Raw genomic sequence first — 19,139 nt, forward strand, 5'->3', positions numbered from 1 at the left:
ACGGGGTAAAATTAACCAGATATAGAAGGAATTAGATCTGTGAGTCTTAAGGATTGTGTCAAGACTTGAGAGCTTCATGTAATTTACTGAGCCAGTTTATTTTTGATGAGGAAAATGGCAAAATCAATATGCATTTGATTTCAAATGTATTGATTTCAGATTTTCCTTTAAAAGTTAGTTAAGTAAGCTTTTTACTCAATGGCCTTCCTTTATAGGGCTGTTTCTGAGAAAGTGGAATTTTTCAGAAGTAGAAGGCAAGGAATAGTTCTTCTTACTAGTATTTTATGTCTATATTTTAAAAGGTTTTATGTGAAAAAAGTGTTGGCAGTGAATTGTCTTGGAGTTAAATGCATAATTACCTTTTTCTGTATGTGAACATTAATGAACAAGTTTGTAAGGATCATATTCCATTTAGATCATACAAGTGAACACTAAAAAGAAGCCAAGTAATGCTTAACGTCATAATGAGTCTTGTTTTCCATTTCTGTACTGAAATCTCCTTTAGATGATTCTACTATTGGAAAGGTTAAGCTGTGTTAATGCAAGGTGATGTTTGTAGCATTGACGTTCTCTCACTGAATGACTGCACAATCCATGCTTAAAAACTATGTCAGGGCCCCAGAAATTTAAAGTAACCTGGGTTTATACTGTATTCTAAGGCTGAATAATTAAATGCATGTTTAGTATTCAGTAAAGCTGAATATATGGCTTTATAAAATATAAAAACATTACTAAAGTATATTTACTCTTTTCTGGAACACCCAATGCATCTTCTTTGTGTCTCAATGCAAAATAAATGCTATATCTTTATGGACTCATAGTAAACTGGCTTGCATATTTATATGCTGCAAAAGTTTATTTTGTCTCATAATAACCCCACAAGTTAAAATTGGAATGTTTTCTTCATATATTTGGTTAAATACTTCAGACTCTAGGTAGACTTATGGTGAAGATTGCAAGAAAGCTAGGTGATTTGTTTCTCATGTAAACATTTGCCAAAAGTCCCAAATTATTTGCCTTATCAACCCGTTAATGAAATGTTTTGGCTAGGAAAGGGTTTTATGACTGAATTCACAAAAATGCCCTTGCTTCTTACCTAAGTTCTTATATGCCAGTTAACAGAGATGACAACAAAAATTACCGTATTTATTAACACGGTATTAATATTAAGTCAATATAGGTTGGGTTTTTTTTCAGCTATTCCTATCAAGACCATGAAAGAAAATGGGTAACATGTTAGTGTTCAGGTTCAACTCATCTATTTTATATCATGGAATTACTTCGTATTGAAAAGGGAGTATTATTGCCTTCCACTGACTACAGTACAACCTCCGCGTATTAGGAGATGTAGCTTTAAATGTGTAAATCGAGCAAAGATTATCCTGAGGAAAATAGCGTTCTACGATACACATCCTGGCAGTACTTTTGAGTGGTGTGGCACAAATAAGAACAGTGGTTCTTAGTTTTAACTATTTACAGTGGCAAAACCACCAAATTGGTATCACTTTTAGTTGAATGGTACTCTGCTGATTTGTTGATTTTTCTCTTCTTGTGTATTTAAATAAAATAAAGGTGTCAAATCTGTTTTGCTTTTGCTGTGGAGGACATGAGCAGAGATACCAAAGGAGTCTGTGTAGAGAAGTGGGTTTCTCCCTCCGAAGACTGAACAATTTTTTGTTGAAGTGAACTAAAAATTAACATTCTCTAAAAACAACATGAAGAATATGAAAAAGTACAGCTGATTTTTACCACTATCCATTATGTCTAATTTCTGCCATGTCTGGCAAGCTGAGGATAGAAATTTTCTGTTAAGGAGGCAGGCATGTGTAGGTTGCAGTTGGGGCTGCTGTATCTTAAGAGGCTTCTCAGATGATCTCCTTCAAAAAAAGTTTGTCTTTTTCCCATGTGCCGTGCTGGCTTCCAGTTTACCTATTATGGATATATGGGGGGGTGTAAGCAGTGCAGTTCTCCTTATTATCTGAGTCAGAGAAGAAAGACTGATTTTCTTCTAGCTGCACATAATTCTTTTTTGCACTACTAAAATCTGTTCGTCTTGGTGAGTCTGAAGCCGTACATGAGCTTGTAGTCTCTGATGGTGATCTGCAATAGGGTTTATGGAGTTGCTCCATGACTGTGCTGCTAACATTTGGTTAGCACACCTCTTGTTAGTCAGATTTTCCTTAGAAAGAGGTAATTACTTTATCTTCTTATTCTGCAGACAGTACTGGCTGGTAAAAAGAAATAAAATCCTTTTTTTCTTGTACGGAACAGTAGGGCAACCTTGAATAACATGACAAGCTTAGGGGAAGGTGTTAAGACCTTTCTAAATTTTAATGAATGACTGTTATTTGTGTTGTGGGCTGGAAGAGAAGGGTAAACCTGAGGAAAATTTGAGATACTGGGGGCTGAAAGGAAGACCAGCTGCCTAAGATGCTACTGATAAGTCAGTGATCTGTAGGAGATGGTACGGTGCTGTTTGAATCCGTGGAGCTACATAGGTGTTCCCGTGTTCTCCATAAGCAATGAACACAGGAATTTCACTGAGGAATATCATTGGGGAAGCCGCTTAAGCCTTGCTTGGTAAACTTGTACCTGTTACTATGTTTCTGCCTGTTTGGAGAGATGCCTGAAAATAACTTTTTGGATTTGTTTGTGATTAAAGTATAGGGACTTGGGGAGGCTATAGCCACGGGAATCATAAAACTTAGAATGAGAAGTGGAGATGTATGTAATAATTGTAGCAGAAGCAAGAACAAGATGAATTTGGCTTATAAATAGGGGTCATGATAGGAAGATTGAAAGACAGGGTATAAATGAGCCAAAAAATGACAAATCTGTAGTCAGGTGCAACTTCAGGATGTCATTTTCAGAAACAACAGTGTGCTTTCATACGGCTCTAATTTACTTGTGTTGTTGTGAAATTAACAGCAGAGAAATGATGATGAAAACAGGAGGAATACCACTCATGACTTAATCTGCCTTTTACTTTCTATAAGTTTCTATAAGATGGAAGTTTTCATTTAACATTGAGGGAAACACTTCCTTTTAATCTCCTTAAGGTCCATGGATGATTTCAATATGAGCTGAGCCTCAGGTAACAAGTATTCAAGACTTTTTTGCACAACATCATGCCTAATAGCTGGACTAAACTTAGTTATTTTGGAAGGAATATAGAGTGAAATATAAATATGAGAGGCAGAGCTCAGATCTAAGAAAAGTATGATCTCTCTATTGCAATGAAAGTCATAACAAATTGTCTAGTGTCAAATTGCAACTATAGAAATAATTTCAATACCCCAAAGCTCTTTCATGCAAAGTGTAATTTATCATAGAAATGGCTACTAATAAGCTTACAGCTGTATTTTCAGTAACAGGTAAGGGGATGATAAAAATGACAGTTACTTGTACAACCTTGATTGTCTTGTGAGTAGGAATAGTGTTCATTCACATTGCCTTCTGCAAACAGGAAGAACAGAACTCCCACCTTTCTGGAAACCTGCTGCTGGCCTGCTATTTGGGCTTTTCTTGTTGTTGGAAATGCATATCTGATAACTGGCCAATCAAGACTGCCTACAGTGTTAGACACCTTGTCTTTCACTAGTAGAAGATGCAAGCAAAATACTATACTACGGTATGAACGTCATCACTGGAGAAACTGAGTATAAAAACATTCCCTCATCGTCGAAATGCTTTTTCACTCTGCATGAAAAGCCTGATTTAAAAAGAGCCCTGCTATCATATCTAAAGAGCATTGGGATACCTTTAGAAATATATGCTTGTGCATATGTGCTCATGAGTCAGCATGTTTGTGCATGTGTGTGTATTTGTAGGAACAGGATATGCGCTTTTAAGATGGTTCTTGCCTAAGAAGAAGAGTTGGCAGAAGATCCCTTTTTAAAAATACTCATTTGTTTCCTTGAGGTTGAGACCATCCCTGCTGTTGTAGCACGCCTACATGTGCCATTCTGAATCTAGATGCTGTCTCCAGATCCCTGCTTCTGGCAAATGGAGTTTGTATTTTACATGTATTCAGGCACATACTTACGTTTCTGCTTAAGCATGTTGTGCATGCCATTAGCCTCACTCTGCTTGTCAAAACCGTGATCATTTCACCACAGAGTTCTCCACTGGATGTAAACTCCAGTAGTAATGAATGTTAGAATTATGTGAGGAATATACTGGCTTTCCTGAACTTGCAGGTTCCTATCATCATAGATAATATACGTACATGCAAACTGTAATTGTCCCAATAATTGTAATTGTCCCAGCCTGTTCCTGAGTCATATAAGCAACCATTTCTGAACAAGAAATGATCTCTGTTAAACTAATATAAATGTGGAGTAATTCACAAGGCTTAATTGAAAGTTCTTCTAATTTACATATGTGAAACTGAAATCAAAATCTGACCCACTGCATATGTTGCAGTATAAGAAAAGAAAGCGAACCCAACAAAACAAATTTGTCAGTGAATAATGAAGATTTCATTCACATATGAGCTTTACACTTTATGCCTTACATTCTTCAGTTTTCATGTTCTGGGGGAAGAGTTTTCTTTAAAAAAAGTCAAAACCAAATAAAACCACCACATGATTCTGAATTTCCAGAATTGTTTATACATGGGGAGTGAAGACTTTAAATTTTGATCTCTTATTAGTAGAATATTTTAATAGCTTGAATTAAACATTTTTTTATTTCTTATTTAAACTGACATTATCCATATTAGCTCTTTCACTGATAAAAATCCAGTCAAGTTAGGAAGGTATGCGGTTACAAATCCAAAGCTCCACAAAAGATGTTCCCAATTCACAGGGTACGCTTTAATGATACACTTTATATTTGGGTCCAATTAGCAGGCATTTGCCAGATACAGATACGTCAGTAATTCTCTACTAACCAGGGACAGGATATGGACATATGTAATCCTGGAAAGTTAGCAAATTATGTCACTTTAATAATTGTTTCTTAATGCATTAAATTAAGGCAGAAGGAGAGATGTATGAGATTGAAATATTCACCTTATAACCAGACTTTTCTGTATTACTTAGGTAGAGGAGTATCAGATTGCTAACCATTTCCTGAATCAGTTTTCTGAAGCATATTCTCTCAGAGAGATAACTCCGCTGTGCAGAGGTGATTCCTCCAATACAAGATTATTCCATCAATTTTGAATCATATGAGCAGTTCTGACAGAAGGGGTCAGCTCAGAAACCTGCACTAGTTTATTCTTTAGTGCGTTTTTCTAGCTAACTACTGTGCTTCATTTTGTGTGTTGGGTATGCTTTTCTGGTGTTCTTATAAAATGAGTAAATATGTTTGGTTACTTGTACCAGAAATAGTGCACTTACTTAGTAGACCACAGACCCCAGTCTATCTGATTATGTGTCTTTTTTGTACCAGGACCTGTTTTCAAATAAATGTGGGTTTTGTTTTATTCGGTCACGTTAATGGAAGTCAAGGAGTACGTATATACTTTGATAGATATCAGCATATGTCTACATTTCTGCAACATAATGGTACACTCCAAATCAATTAATGTCACACAATACAGTAAAATATGATCGATGACAGTGACAGGCTTTTTTATTTCCACTGACAGTAACTATATGTATCGTGAAATCATGCCCTTCGCTTCATTGTAAGAGAGGATCCACTGTTTTATGTGGAACTTTATTTCTCCTGATCTTATATGTATAAAAAAGTCTCATATTGCTGATCCCTTTATACTGCTAATGGCGTTATGCAGCTGCAGCATTAGGTCGGATACTTAGACCTCCATAGGGCACCTGGACCTCCTGAATAAGTCATGCTTTGATGTGATCCTTCTGTTGCAAAGAGTGATTGTGTTGGAGAGCATTCTCTGTGCTATGCCTCCTCATTTGGGAGGAAAATTATCACTGGCTGCTCTGTATTATACAAAAAGATATATTTACAAAAGTTTTCATAGCAAGTATCACATCTGCACTGTGGGACTGAGAGAGATTTCTAGTACAGTTAAGCAGCTCCTTGCAGTTACTGTTACACTGACAGGCTTCTATTTTAGGTAACTGCTATTTTGATGTTCCATCCCTGTTATTCCAGAGGGTCTTGCCCTGCCTCTTTGCACATGGCACTGTTCTTGGGGCAGAATCACTATTTCTTTCTCTTAATTTATAACTAACGGAATGGAATTTCAAGGGTCAGAAACAGGTTTTGCCTTTAGAGGTATATAGAGAAACGCCCATTCTGTCAGCATAAGAATATACATACGTGTGATTTAAAGATAATTTTTTTTCTTTTTTTTTTTTTTCCAAGCAGAATAAAATAGCTTTGAACAAAAACCAAGGACCATCTTTTGTTCTAATTATAATATATATTTTCACTTTCAGTACTGCTTTCAAATACTCAAGGAGAAGCACAGACCAACTGTAACTCCGTATTCAATAGCATTCAGCACCAGTTTCAGCACTTACGCTTATGAGAAGTTGGGATAATTCAGATTTCCTCCCAAGCCCTGATGCATTTAAAACTTAAATGAATATTGTTAAATTGTACATTTTGACATGAAAATGACATACAAAATGCCAAAAGACATTTTCTATTCTCTTTTGTTATATAGTCACAAAGAAAATGTAAACCAACTGTAGATGCTTTACTTGGAGTAGTTGGCTCTTCCAGTAACAAAGATAACAAGGACCTTGACAGCAGTCTTTGGCAAAATGGAAGAAAGATAGAAAAAACAGAGCACACATGGCCCAGATCTTTTCATCAGGAAAGGAATGTTAAAGAATAATTTGAATTTCTGATGTGCTATTTTCCTTTATTAAAGTAGAAAGTGTGAACATATTCAGAACAAATTGATGTGTATTTAGAAGCATGGTGTCACCCTTTGGCCCACATGTGGAAAAGTGTCAGAAGCCTTTTCCCATTGTCCATAACTCAGGGGAGCATGTAGTAATCTGAGTATTGACAATCTGTGAGCTAATTTCTGTTTTGCCCAAGTGTATGAATGCAGGGTGAGAGATAGAAACCAGAATGAAACTTCCTGTGCTCTTCAACTCTGATTTTAGGTGACAGCTGTAATTCCTTCATCTGTATTCCCGAAGCACATGGGACCTCCGTGTCAGTTTCCCTGCAGTTTGTCTCATTGAGGACCACCTCATTAAGTCAGGCTCAGTTGTTTGTAAAGAAGCCTTTTAATAGTATCATCTGAAACACACACACAAAAATCAAATTGAAATATAGAGCCCAGTAACACCAGTACAGCAACGAAACACACTCATGAAAATAGTTTTCCATTCCAAACTTTGGGTTGTAAAGGATGTACTCCAGTGACCTGGCTCCATGCCCTGCACTTCAGCATCTATAAGAGTCATAGCCCAGGTTCAAGCCTTGAAGGAAGGGAGCAATATGTTGGACATTCCAGTGCTAAGAAGTCACCAGTAGCATTCATATGACCTACACGCTGTTAAAGACAGTATGGTGAAATGAGCTGCTGGGTCAGCAGCAACACTGGACCCAAAATATATTCTAATCTTCTGTCCATGAAGGATCAGCATCTTCAAAATCCTCCAATAAATTTCCAGGTTTATGAACTCTTGAAGTTTTATTACATACCTCAGAATATCTGATACTTTTAAAAAGCCCAATTTCCTGAAGTCATGTGAACAGCTAAGAAGCATCATGTTATTTTTTTAAACAGTTACTTTTAGATATCCTGATGAGGAAGAAAATGGGGAAAATAGTGAAGACTCAAAACCCAGGAGAAAAGTAAAACAAAAAATTGATAAAGTCAAAATTTTGTAGTTTTTAGAAAAACTGACCTGAAAGTTTTGAAAATTTGGATTTTCTAAGATTACATTTCTGTACTAGTTGCTGGTCTTTCTTCCTGCCCTCCTATCAGGTTCTTCTAAATCCGTGTTTAACCATCTCAGAGAACACTTGTCCGTAGCTGATAAGAGCTGTGAATGACCCTCTCAAAGGTTGCTCTCTGGCATTTGCTTCATTATACTTAAGTTTCTATATCATGGTCATTTCTTTATAAGGCCACACCTCTTGTCCCTCTCTATCAGTTTCTCGCCTCTTTCCCGGTATGTAATGCTGCTACGGAGACTGCTCCTGTGCTCGAGCACTCTGTATGTTTCTTTGCCTAATGCAAATATTTCTGCATAGGTGTTAAACAGCTCAAGTCTCTGACTTGTGCTCCTGCGCTCAGCTTTTACATAATTCTATAGGGAAGAAGCAGAAACAAATCTAGTACAATTGAGAAGTGTAATGATTAGGCAGATTGATGAGCAACTAGCTGATACTGTGAAAAGAGACTTATTATTACAATTAACATTTTGCTGACTCCACACCTTTCCTATGTCAACCATTAAGCATAGGGTACATTTCTTTATTAATACAAGTGTTATCAAACTATTAAGCGTGGACTAAAGATTTGCTTCAGATGAGGTATGATATCATAGTTCACAGTGCTCTTTCCAAAAGGTCATGAAATGTATCAATTATTGTGATGTGTATGAGATCTGCAGCAGAGGTTCTTCAGAGGGTTAATTGTTACTTTAGCCTACAGATTCTGCTAACTATGAAAACGTAAAAAAAAATTAAAGAGATGCTTTCAGATGAGTAGTATTAATCTGTGGCTATCCATCTATATAATGGCCAAATGGTGAACAGAGTCTAGGCAAAGCGTGGATCCCCCTGTATATGGGGAATCAATAGGAGTCCAAACCCCACAGACTAGCAGAACAGGATCTGATACTAAGTATGCAAGAGAATGAAAGCTGTGTCTTTCTGCTTTTCTGGATTGTAATACATGGGGAGGAATATGATTGCGACACAACTGAGTTTTCTGCATATCTGCTTATGGAATAGCATGATGTGTCCCTGCAGATAAAGGATTTGTCTCAATGTACTCCTTTTGAGTTGTATCAGTGATTGTCATTGAACATAACTTATCTTGAGTGAGCTACTGGATATTCAGGACTTTCTGAGTTCAATTAGAACTTGCATTAACAGAATGAGAGTTCTGAATTATTAAATAGTGCATGTTATATGAAACAGCTACCAATTTAAAACATCTGAAGTTAAACACAGAAGTTCCAGTTCTCTCGAAACAGTGTTACAGGTTGGAATTTAAATGTAATGACTGGACTCCTCTATTCAAGAGTACAATAATGAATTTCAGCCATAGTGGGGCCTTTGCAGTACCATTTTTAATATGACATTAATATGGGCATTTTGAACCCACAGAACTTAAAGATCAGCTTTATCATTGTATGTTCCCTCTCTCTGTATTTACAAGCATCTGGCAAGATGTTTCTTCTTAATATAGTTATGATAAAAACGTAATACTTGGTTTTTCATTACTATTGCATGAGGTAGACTTTTTGCTGTTTTTCTCTCAAGCTTCTCTATACAAATATGGACATATATTGTGGTGGTGCAGAGACTACTTTTCTATTCTGATAAAAACTGAAAAAGATTTTCTGAGAAAATATGTCTGGTTTTGCAAATGCTGAATTTTTGCTCAGTATGTTGCCACCGTACATACACTGGTTTGGGAGAAAGCCTTTGCAAGTTTTCCTTCCCTTCCTCTTACCCATTCTCTGCTTACCAAACAGGCATCAGGAAGCAATTGACACATCTGAACAGCATTCCATAATGTCTCATCACTTTTCTATCCAGATATAAACATCAAAATTAATACAGCTCAGGGCCATACTACCTCTACATTCTGGAGACCTAGTCAAGGGCAAGACAGTCTTTCACAAAGCTAGAAGGCATGAAAGGACATAGTGCTGCACCAGTGAGTTTTGGCCTGGGGTTCAGGTAGGAACCACCTCGGATGCAGTGGTCCTCACAGTTCCTCATTGCTTTTTGAAGTGGTTATTTCGTTAGCAGCTGTTGAAGCGGGTGGAGTATGTTAGATGTAGTATGTCTGCATGCAAGCCATCACAGACTGCAGGTCTGTCAAGCCTTTTTTGCAGGGAGCTGAAGTAGTGAGCTGAAGTAGTTTTTTGTGTCTTCAATCTCAGCAAGTATATACTATGTAGAATCTTACCATTACCAGTAGGAGTCATTTGACATGACAACATATGACATGCATGATAAGCATTAACAGCAGGGTATTCACAGAGCACGAACCTCCAGAAATCGCCCTGTGACATTTTCCTTCTATAGACACCTGTTGGTACTGTGTTGGAAGAAAACTGAGAGCAGAGCTGTTAAAAAAATTGTAGAGTTGAAACCCATCTCCACTGAAAAATATTGTTTACTGAAGCTATTTTTTGTAAAACATGTTTTGATTTTAATGAAATATCTTAGTTCAACTTTTATAGAGTGAGGAGTTTCCAACTGCTGTTATTAAATGAGTTTTTCTTTCAAAATGCAATTTATGTTAGAGGGTTTTTAAAAATAGAATAAATCAAAACAAAATATTTTAAGTTGTTGACGTAAAACTTTTGGTACATAGTAATTAAAAACACTTTTGAAAACAAACACTTTAGCTTTTCACCCTAATTTGGGACATATCTCCCTCCTTTTTTCTTTTTCTGAAATGCTATAAAGCTTTCATTGGAGAAAAAAAAATCACTTATTGCCATTTTTAGCTCACTTAAATGCCTGTGAAGCCTAACTTTTCATTGCCACCTGTTCAGAACAGGTCTCCTGACTCCTTTTTTAGATTGAGATTGACTCTCTGGTCCATCTTCTTCATTATTCTTATCCTTATGCTCTCACCGAGGTTACAGGAGAAGAAAAGGAATAGTTCGCTACCATCATTAAGATTAATTTTAACTGACATTTTGGAAACAAACAGAATATTTTACAGAACTCTATGTCAAAACACCATCCCTATCAATGAGAGATTCCAGTCTAAGATGAATGCTTGAAGAGAACCTGTGAACACCATGGACATGTGAAGAGGAGCAGTGAGAAAAAAATAGGAGTAGAATGCCTGTGTGTTGTAGTGGAACCAATGATTCTGTGATTCTGCGAATACAGTAGGAAGACTGGGCAAAAGAGGGAGCAAAGATAGAGACCTTTGCAAAGAGAGGCAGAGGCTGATATCTCCAAATGAAGTAGGATCTGATAAGGAAGAGTGAGGTGTGTGCTGGAGGCTCTTTAAGGTGAGGTCATATAGCATATATGGAGAAATGGGACCAGAAGAAGAATGCTAAGAAATGCTGTAGACAAAGTCGTCGGTAGGTTTTCTGGGAGGCATCACTGCATAGATGCCTGCTCCTCACTCCAGAGAAGTCTTCTGGTGGGAGGCAGGGCAGAGAAAATATCTGTCTTGCTAAAGAATAAGGCAAGAATGGAAAAATATGCACTCCAGAAGTTCTGTGACAAAGGGGCCTCATGGTGTCTGAGTTATTTCTAGTATAGCAGAAATCCACAAGGCTAGAAATTATGACAGAGTTTCTTTTGTAATTGCTGGGGAAACATCCCACCCACTCATTGTCCCCAGAGGACGTTCTGGATTCAAAGGGTGGCAATCCATACTGAATAGCATCTCTGAATAACTTGTTTTGCATGAAGAATAGCCACCTGGCATCCCTGGAGGTACTGTCAATAGGATAATTCAGCAAAAGAAAAAGGGGTAGATGTGGATGGTGTTCATGTAATTTGTCTGAAGAGCATCCCCCTTAGATATGTCAGGTTCCATGTTTTGGGATAGTAGAAGGAAAGTGGGAGCTGAAATTCCTTGCTGGGCCTCTGAAGGCCCCAAAGTGCAATGTTGGAAATTTGGACTTGTAAGTTTGAGTTCACTGAGCTCACTAGCCTCCTTTGAACCTGTCAGTGTTGTATCACTTCCAGACCTTTGTAAACCAGATTTCAGGGTTCAGTTCACCAACCACACACAGGCCATGCCGTGCAGGATTAGTACAGTGTTAGTTTTCACCTCCTTAAAATACAGAACAAATAGTTCATTTATTGAGCAAACAAGCAAACTTTTCTTTTGGCTGTTTCTCCTGCTGCCTGATGAAGCTCATCTGTGGTGAAATAAATATTAGACATAAATCCCAACAGAAGAAAACACATATTTTCTTAATAATTCTGCACATTTAGTCAAATTATTTAAAAGGTTCCAGATGCTTAATCTGTTGCTAATTTGTTCATTCTTATTTGGACTTAAATGAAATTGCTGTATTTCTGAAGGAATGATTCCATCTTGTTATTCACAGGAATATATAGTCTTCGTTCTGTTATAATCCTATAGGTTCAGTTAGGCATTTCTACAAAACATGAGAAAAATGGCATTGATTCATTTTAAGCAATAGATGATGCAATTATAATACCTCCATCTATTTGCAGTTGATGAATTTTGCACAGTGCCAATCCCATGAGCTATGTAAACTGGTAGCAGCACAACTTCACAAAAAAGGAAAGCAAGAGTGCATGTACTATGTATCTCCTCAGGATTTCAGGGAACTTGAATTAATTGTAGTAGTAGATTCAGCTTTAGTTGTCAGATGTATCTGGGGCAAGGATACTGCATTATCTTGCATAAAAGGACCAGAGAACAAGCTCCAAAAGTCAGAAAGAATACATTTCCAATCTGAAACCATAGCCCACTAACTAAACTCACCGACTTACATATGTGTGCATGTATTTGTGGGGCTTGATAGGAAGGCTTCATGCTCATAAACCCTCTAGGTGAGCATCATCACCTTCAGCATCTCTGTCCTACAGTTCCTGAGGAGTCATGGGCTAGTGAAAACTATGGGATAAAGGGAGAATTCAGGTCCCTCAGAAGAAGAAGGAGGGGAAGCTTACTCAGCAAACACAACTCCTAAAGCAGGAGCTGATGTCTGAGAAATCAGACATTTCCTTTATTCCCTCAGCCAATGCCAGATAATAAAGTTTTGTGAGCTTTCTGATTTGGATGGTTTGTAGCTTGTTGGGCTCATATTACTAGGTCTGAACCTCTGGGTAGTCATGGTTGTGTTTAGGACATGGAGCTCTGAGGCCCCTGAGCAATCATTTCATTAGAGTGGTGTCTAGGTTGGAAGACTGTGTAGACCTTCTGTTTTTTGGCCTGATATCAAGTGACAGCATGCCTTAGATCATTGATTCAAAACCTTGGCTTATTGGAAGGCATATTTGATTGCCTGTAAGGTCGTCAGCTCTCCTTGCTTGCTTTGTTGTTGTCAAGGACACAAGTTATATGTCTGTTGGGTCAGGAAGTCACACTTCCCAGTTGGATGTCAAAGGACAGACAGGCCACTGTTGGCTTTGCTACTTATGTCATATGAAGATAGATTTTGCTGGGAACTTGTGGGTTAGCAGCTCTGTTGGGTTCCCTGCTATGGACAAGTGAAACTAGCTTCGTGAGGTGCTGGCTCAGTCAGTCTCTTTAGCTCCTTGGTTTTGTGCCAAGGTGCTGGCTGCTGTGAAGTTATTGGTCTAGTATATCCAAATTTCCTAATTATATTCTAGGTATAGATTTCTGTGAGGTAATCATCATATAATAAATACCTTCTTTCATTTAATAAAGAGCATGTCTTCAGTGGCCAGTGTTCCATTGAAATGGTGCTGAGATTGTTGCATTTGCTCACATGAGTTAGTGTGTGGATACATGATGAGATAATCACTTATTTATGTGTGGTAGTACCTCTACTCACATCCTATCAGTAACTGCTGGTAATGCCTTTAATTAATTTTTAATTTCTCTTACTGGTAATTTGAGATTTATCAGCATTTGATATTTTTCTGAAGAACAAGAAAAAGAAATAGAAAAAGTTCTCAGTAGTTTAAATGAGTTTACGACCACAAAGGTCATAGGCGTCACAGAAAAAAAAAAGCAGGAATTAAGCTTAGAATCGAACGCATGAAGACATCTAGTTCCCCCACTGTACTCCAAAGCAGGACCAATTATACTCAATGTCATGTTTGCCAGATGTTTCTTTAACCTGTTCTTAAAAATCTTCAGTAATGAAGATGCCACAGCCTCCTTAGGGAACTTGTCCCAGGCCTCACCTGGGACTCGCCTGTTTGAAGGATTGAAGGATTTACTGTTCGAAGGATTTTCTTCATGTCCAGTCTAAGTCTTCCTGTTAGTAATTTAAGCCCCTACTTACTTTTTACCCATATCAGCAATAGGCATGAAGACTGTTCATCTATTTCCTTTACATAAATTTATTTTAAAATACTTTTTTACTTTGATTTTGATATAATCTGATTTCCTCTATTACCTAAGTTATATAATTTCACTAAATGAATCCTGCAACAAATCCATAACAACTGATCAAACTAAAACAAATAGAAAATTATAGAAAAGCGTATGGCCTTGATTTCAAAACTGCAAATAATGGAGAATTCCTCAGTATTTCTAGATTCCAAAGATCTTTGTTCCTCCTTCCCTTGTCTCTGCAGGTGTACCAGTGAACAAGGCATGTTCTATCAGGGTGAAAAACAAACATGCCCTTTGCCTTTTGAAAGAGGCCAGGCACGTGTAATGAAACACGAGTGCGAGGTCCCTACACAAGTTCTCTTCTGCCCCTGTACTACCTTTCCTCCCATTAACTCACGATTGAATGGGATATTCAGAGGCTGACTATACTACAGAATGAGACAATTTGAGGAGACTGTTTATTTTGGTACTATTTTGTCTTATTGGGGAACATAACTTTTGTGTGTGTGTGTATGTAATGATAATATGAAGCTCCAACATTTCAATGAATGCCTGTCACAGCTCTGGTTGCCCAAATCACAGGCCACTTAACTGAAACTTCGTCCAAAGACAAACCAGCAATGTAGGTGGCATAGGCCACCATATCTGTGACCTTAATTTCAGCCACATATCATATGCTAGTCAGAGAAATGGGACATGTAATAGAAGCCTTTATATCATATTTGTGTCAACAGAGGATTCCCAACAAATCCCTGCAATTCTCCCTTGGACAGAGCCTACCTTGAAAGTCTTCCAGCAGTCCAGTGCAAAGTAGTTGCAGCAAATGAGAGGATCAGTCTGCATATTTCTGGGAACTTTGAGGAAATACTACATCGATGACTTCAAACTGAATGCTGTTTTCCAGAGAAACTGTTGCTTAACTTTTGTTGAAATTTGGTTATAACATAGGGCTTAAATGCAAGATTCCATATCACTCTGAACGCTTTGTGGTCTTTGGGATGTAGTCAGGACAGCGTCAAAATAGGAAGAGATGTAGATAAGCATTGTTTATGTGGCAGCGTTACATTCTTCTGTGTGGAAGGTGTCTATTTCTCCTAAGTATTTCTGTCCCTGTTCCCACAGCTTAGCTAAATGACCCAGTTTATGAGTAATCTTAGTGACAGGATCTTGTCCACTTTCTGTGACAACAACAGAAGTTCAGAAAATCTTCTTAGTATGGGGACTTTGAGCAAATTTCTGAGGGGAAATGGAGCATCCCAAATCACCCTATTCAACTCATGACTCTTTCCAGAGGTTCTCTTGGTGGCCTCATATCCAGTCATCTTGGGGATCTTTTCTGTAGTTCTAGAAATAGCACAGGTAGGGTCAGCTCAGGTCTGTGCTCACCCAATGGTATTTATGTACCCATACTATTCTTGGTCTCTCCTGTGTGTAAACAAGTGCCATAAATGCCACCTCATCCCTTGCTATATGTGAATACCAGACTTCTTCTTTTCCCAATGCATTAGAGAGCTGATTTTTTGCATGCCGCTCACTTAGTTCGCTCTGTGGAATTCAAGTATGTTGAATTTACTTCCATGCAGATTGTGCATGCTTTAAAACATTCATCTCTTCACTACCTGTGAGGATGACCCAAGTATAAATTACCACCATTTCTATTCTGTCCAGATTCATTTTCATACAGTAACTCATTGCTCTCCAAGAATCTATTTAATATCACTTTTTTCTTTGCTGAGCATTATTGCTGTTTCTAATTATTTTCCTAGTTGTATCAGCCTTAATTTGTTCTGCTTGAATCTCATTCTATTTCATGCTTGTATTTCTGACTTCTCAACAGCCCAGTATTTAAGTCTCTGTCCTCTTCACTATTCACAACCTCTCCTAATTTAGTATCATCTCCAAATTCAATTGACATGACTTTCAGCCATTGCTATGTTAAATATAGGACAAACAGTATACTGATCTCTGACTAGATACTACATTACAGTTTCATGTATAGATTGCCACTACTTCCAACATTTTTCTGGTATGGGACTACAGAAATTTATTTTGCTGATATATCTACTCCATTTTTGTTAACAATAGGAAAGAATCAGACAAGCATTTTCAAGAGAATGAAATGTGAAACATTGATTCCTACTGTTTCCAATTTTGCCAACTTGTTTTATATTAAATCCGACTGGGGCATTTCAAGGCAACTTTCAATAGATCTACATTTTACTGCCAACTACCAACATAACTATTTCTTAAAGAAAAAAAAAAGGCAAATGATCTGGGATGCTGGTGGGAAGGAGCTCCCTGGAGATCTTTATGCGTTTTCTATACAGTTTTAGCACATATATACAACTTGAATAAATATTACCTAATTCAGCCTAGTGTATGGGTAGTTATAATTTCCGTGTTTGGAAATCAGAAAGAATTTGGAATTAGAGTGCTAGGAACTTTTGCTCTCCATCTTATATTTAGATCTGGGAGATCTAAACAACTTTGTATGAAGTTGTTGTTGGCTTAGTGGAAAGCAGTTAAGATGTGCTTGTCAGCTTTGGTCTAATATCTCTACCCCCTTGCGTTGAAAAAGAAAAAAAAAACCGACATCAAAAAATCAAGTGACCAGGCATTGTGATTTGGTGGTTTAAAACTTTGGGAGCACTGGGAAATATTCTATTTCATGAGAAGTGACTGCCAATTTTATAGTGTCAAAAATGTATATAATTTACAAAAATAAGTTTATCATTGAATTTACATTTTGGAGAGAAAAAGGCATGCAACACATGTTTGTAGATTGTGTGCAATCGAGTGTCAATTTTTATAGCATATTCAAATGTTAAAATACAAACTCAATTAACATTTTACAGCTGGTAATAAATGCTCTGGAGTCAGGGAAAGAATCTAGCATAGCCACATCCCCTTTTAATTCTTTCCCTGCTTCTCAAACATTTCATTACCAACTTAAAAATGTTACTAAAATTTATACCATGTCACTCTCCTCTGCTGTTGGTGTGATCATTCACAGTTTGTGTAAGCTAAATTTGAAATTGCAAAGAAAGGAAACCGATAATGTGTTGCATGCCTTTTTCTCCCACTTTGTGTGGAGATAAGTGACTTCACATGGTGTAAGACAATGGAGAATCTGATTTTAAGTGTGCAATGCCAAAGCCTTGGGGTGAGATTCTGCTTTATTGAAGTCACTGGGACTTTTGCGATTGATTTCACAGGAGCAAGAATTTCAGCCTAGATTCTTCAAGCTAGGACACTGGCCCAAATTTGGGCCAGACAAGCTTCAAGGAAACATAGAAAGGACATCTTTCCTCAGAGTCTGGCACCAAATACATCTCATGCAGAACTGAAATCATATGCTCAGTTAAATTTTTTAATTATGTTTGCTTCACATTAAGGGAACTAATACATGTAGTTTAGAGAAGTAACAAGACTATTAAATGTTGCTAAGAGACTCCCACATAAAGAATTGTAATTCGAGCTTTGAAAATTGCAAAATTGCCAACTGGCTTAGTTCCATTGGGCCCAAGTTGCTTATATTAAAGTGTATAACAGTGACTAAATGAGTGATTTTACAGATAAATTTCAGGTAAACTGTTATCTGTCTGAGGCAAATAGACTTGAAGTTACAAAAGATAACATAATTTTGGACCTTTTTATATTCTAGGGAGAAATACTGCAAGTAGTTGGGTATTTGATTGTGTAACCGACACCTTTTAAAAGCACCTACATAGAAAAGATAGTCCTATACTTAAAATAATTTACAGAGAGAAACTTTTAAGCTCACTGCCAATGTTAAAATGGTACTGAATTATGGGAACTGGTAAAAAGCCTCCTTTTTTCTGAAAAATTACACTGGATACATTGTTTTAAAATGTGCTGCATTTATTATTCCATTAACTTCTCCATCATATGTTCACAGTTTACATGAGGAAGTGTGAAACCAGATTGACTATTAGAGTAATGGTGCTCTGGATTTCAGGATACAAAGTGGTTGCAAATCCAGTTAACTGCAGGACAATGTAAGGTAGTGAGTATTGCTGATAATTGATTTTTTTCCTAAAGCCAGACTTTGAAACTCACCTTGTTCTCCCTTTGTTTAATGTGCCCAATAGGTCCGTGTCTAGTCAATATCAAAGTGTATTGAATTGATCTAATCACACAAATTAAAGTAGGCACATGTCTGGTTCAGAATCTGTCTTCCTTATGCATGACTGTATTTATATAAGCATATTTTAAAGCTATGTGGCATTCCTTTACCTTCTTTGAGAAAGTTCAGGAGTTACACTAAAAAAAAAATAATTAAGCAGGTGACATGAACTTAATTTGCATTCCACTACCATCTTCCCTACTACGAGAGACTTGTGTACCGCTGTCAGTCAGTTGCTTTGGAAATCCCACCAGATGTCGAAGTGTATTTGTACATCTGGCCCTTTGCCTTCTCAGGATCAGACTCATTATGATTTATTAATCATCTACAAAGAGCATTGATAAACAATGAATATTTATGACTACAGATGTAACCCTATTGTTTGCGTAAATTATAGTGTTTTTCTGGTAATGTTCTGAATGGCTTCAAGTTTACATAAATAATTCATACTTGTAAAGCCATATGTTAAACTGTCATTGTAAAAAAAGAAGTGCTGCCACTTTTCACTTGAACCGTATGTAAATATCAGGAAGTTGATTTTAAACAGTGATATAAAGACTAAGCACCTTTAATGCCATTTACACAATAATGATTGCAATATGCTACAATGCACTAGATGCATTAAGATGAGTATCAAAGGCAAAATAAGTTTTAAATACTGCAGAGAAAGGAACCATTTTTATTTCTGAATAAACTACAGTGTATTAAATTAACCAAGTCTAGCTTTACAAATTTAAATTACAGTGATAGCAGACCTCCAGCCTTTTGTCATTATTTCTAAGTAAATGAAGTAGCCTGAAATATTCCCCTGAAACTACTGCAAGGAACATTAGTTTTTTGTCTTTGAAATAAAGGTAGAATTTTCAGTAACATTGT

The 19,139-nt window shown here is 37.1% G+C and overlaps 1 protein-coding gene across 1 annotated transcript in view; it reads left to right on the forward strand.

Annotated features, from left to right (window-relative positions):
* ANO2 (anoctamin 2) overlaps positions 1–19,139 on the forward strand; it is a 181,565-nt gene that overhangs the window by 108,966 nt on the left and 53,460 nt on the right. Inside the window, exon 14 of the mRNA XM_075162780.1 lies at positions 7,347–7,359. Coding sequence (XP_075018881.1) covers positions 7,347–7,359 — 13 coding nt within the window. The remainder of the gene's footprint in view (positions 1–7,346; positions 7,360–19,139) is intronic.

The sequence above is a fragment of the Calonectris borealis genome, chromosome 1, assembly GCF_964195595.1.
Source record: "Calonectris borealis chromosome 1, bCalBor7.hap1.2, whole genome shotgun sequence".
In the NCBI taxonomy this organism is placed as follows: domain Eukaryota; kingdom Metazoa; phylum Chordata; class Aves; order Procellariiformes; family Procellariidae; genus Calonectris; species Calonectris borealis.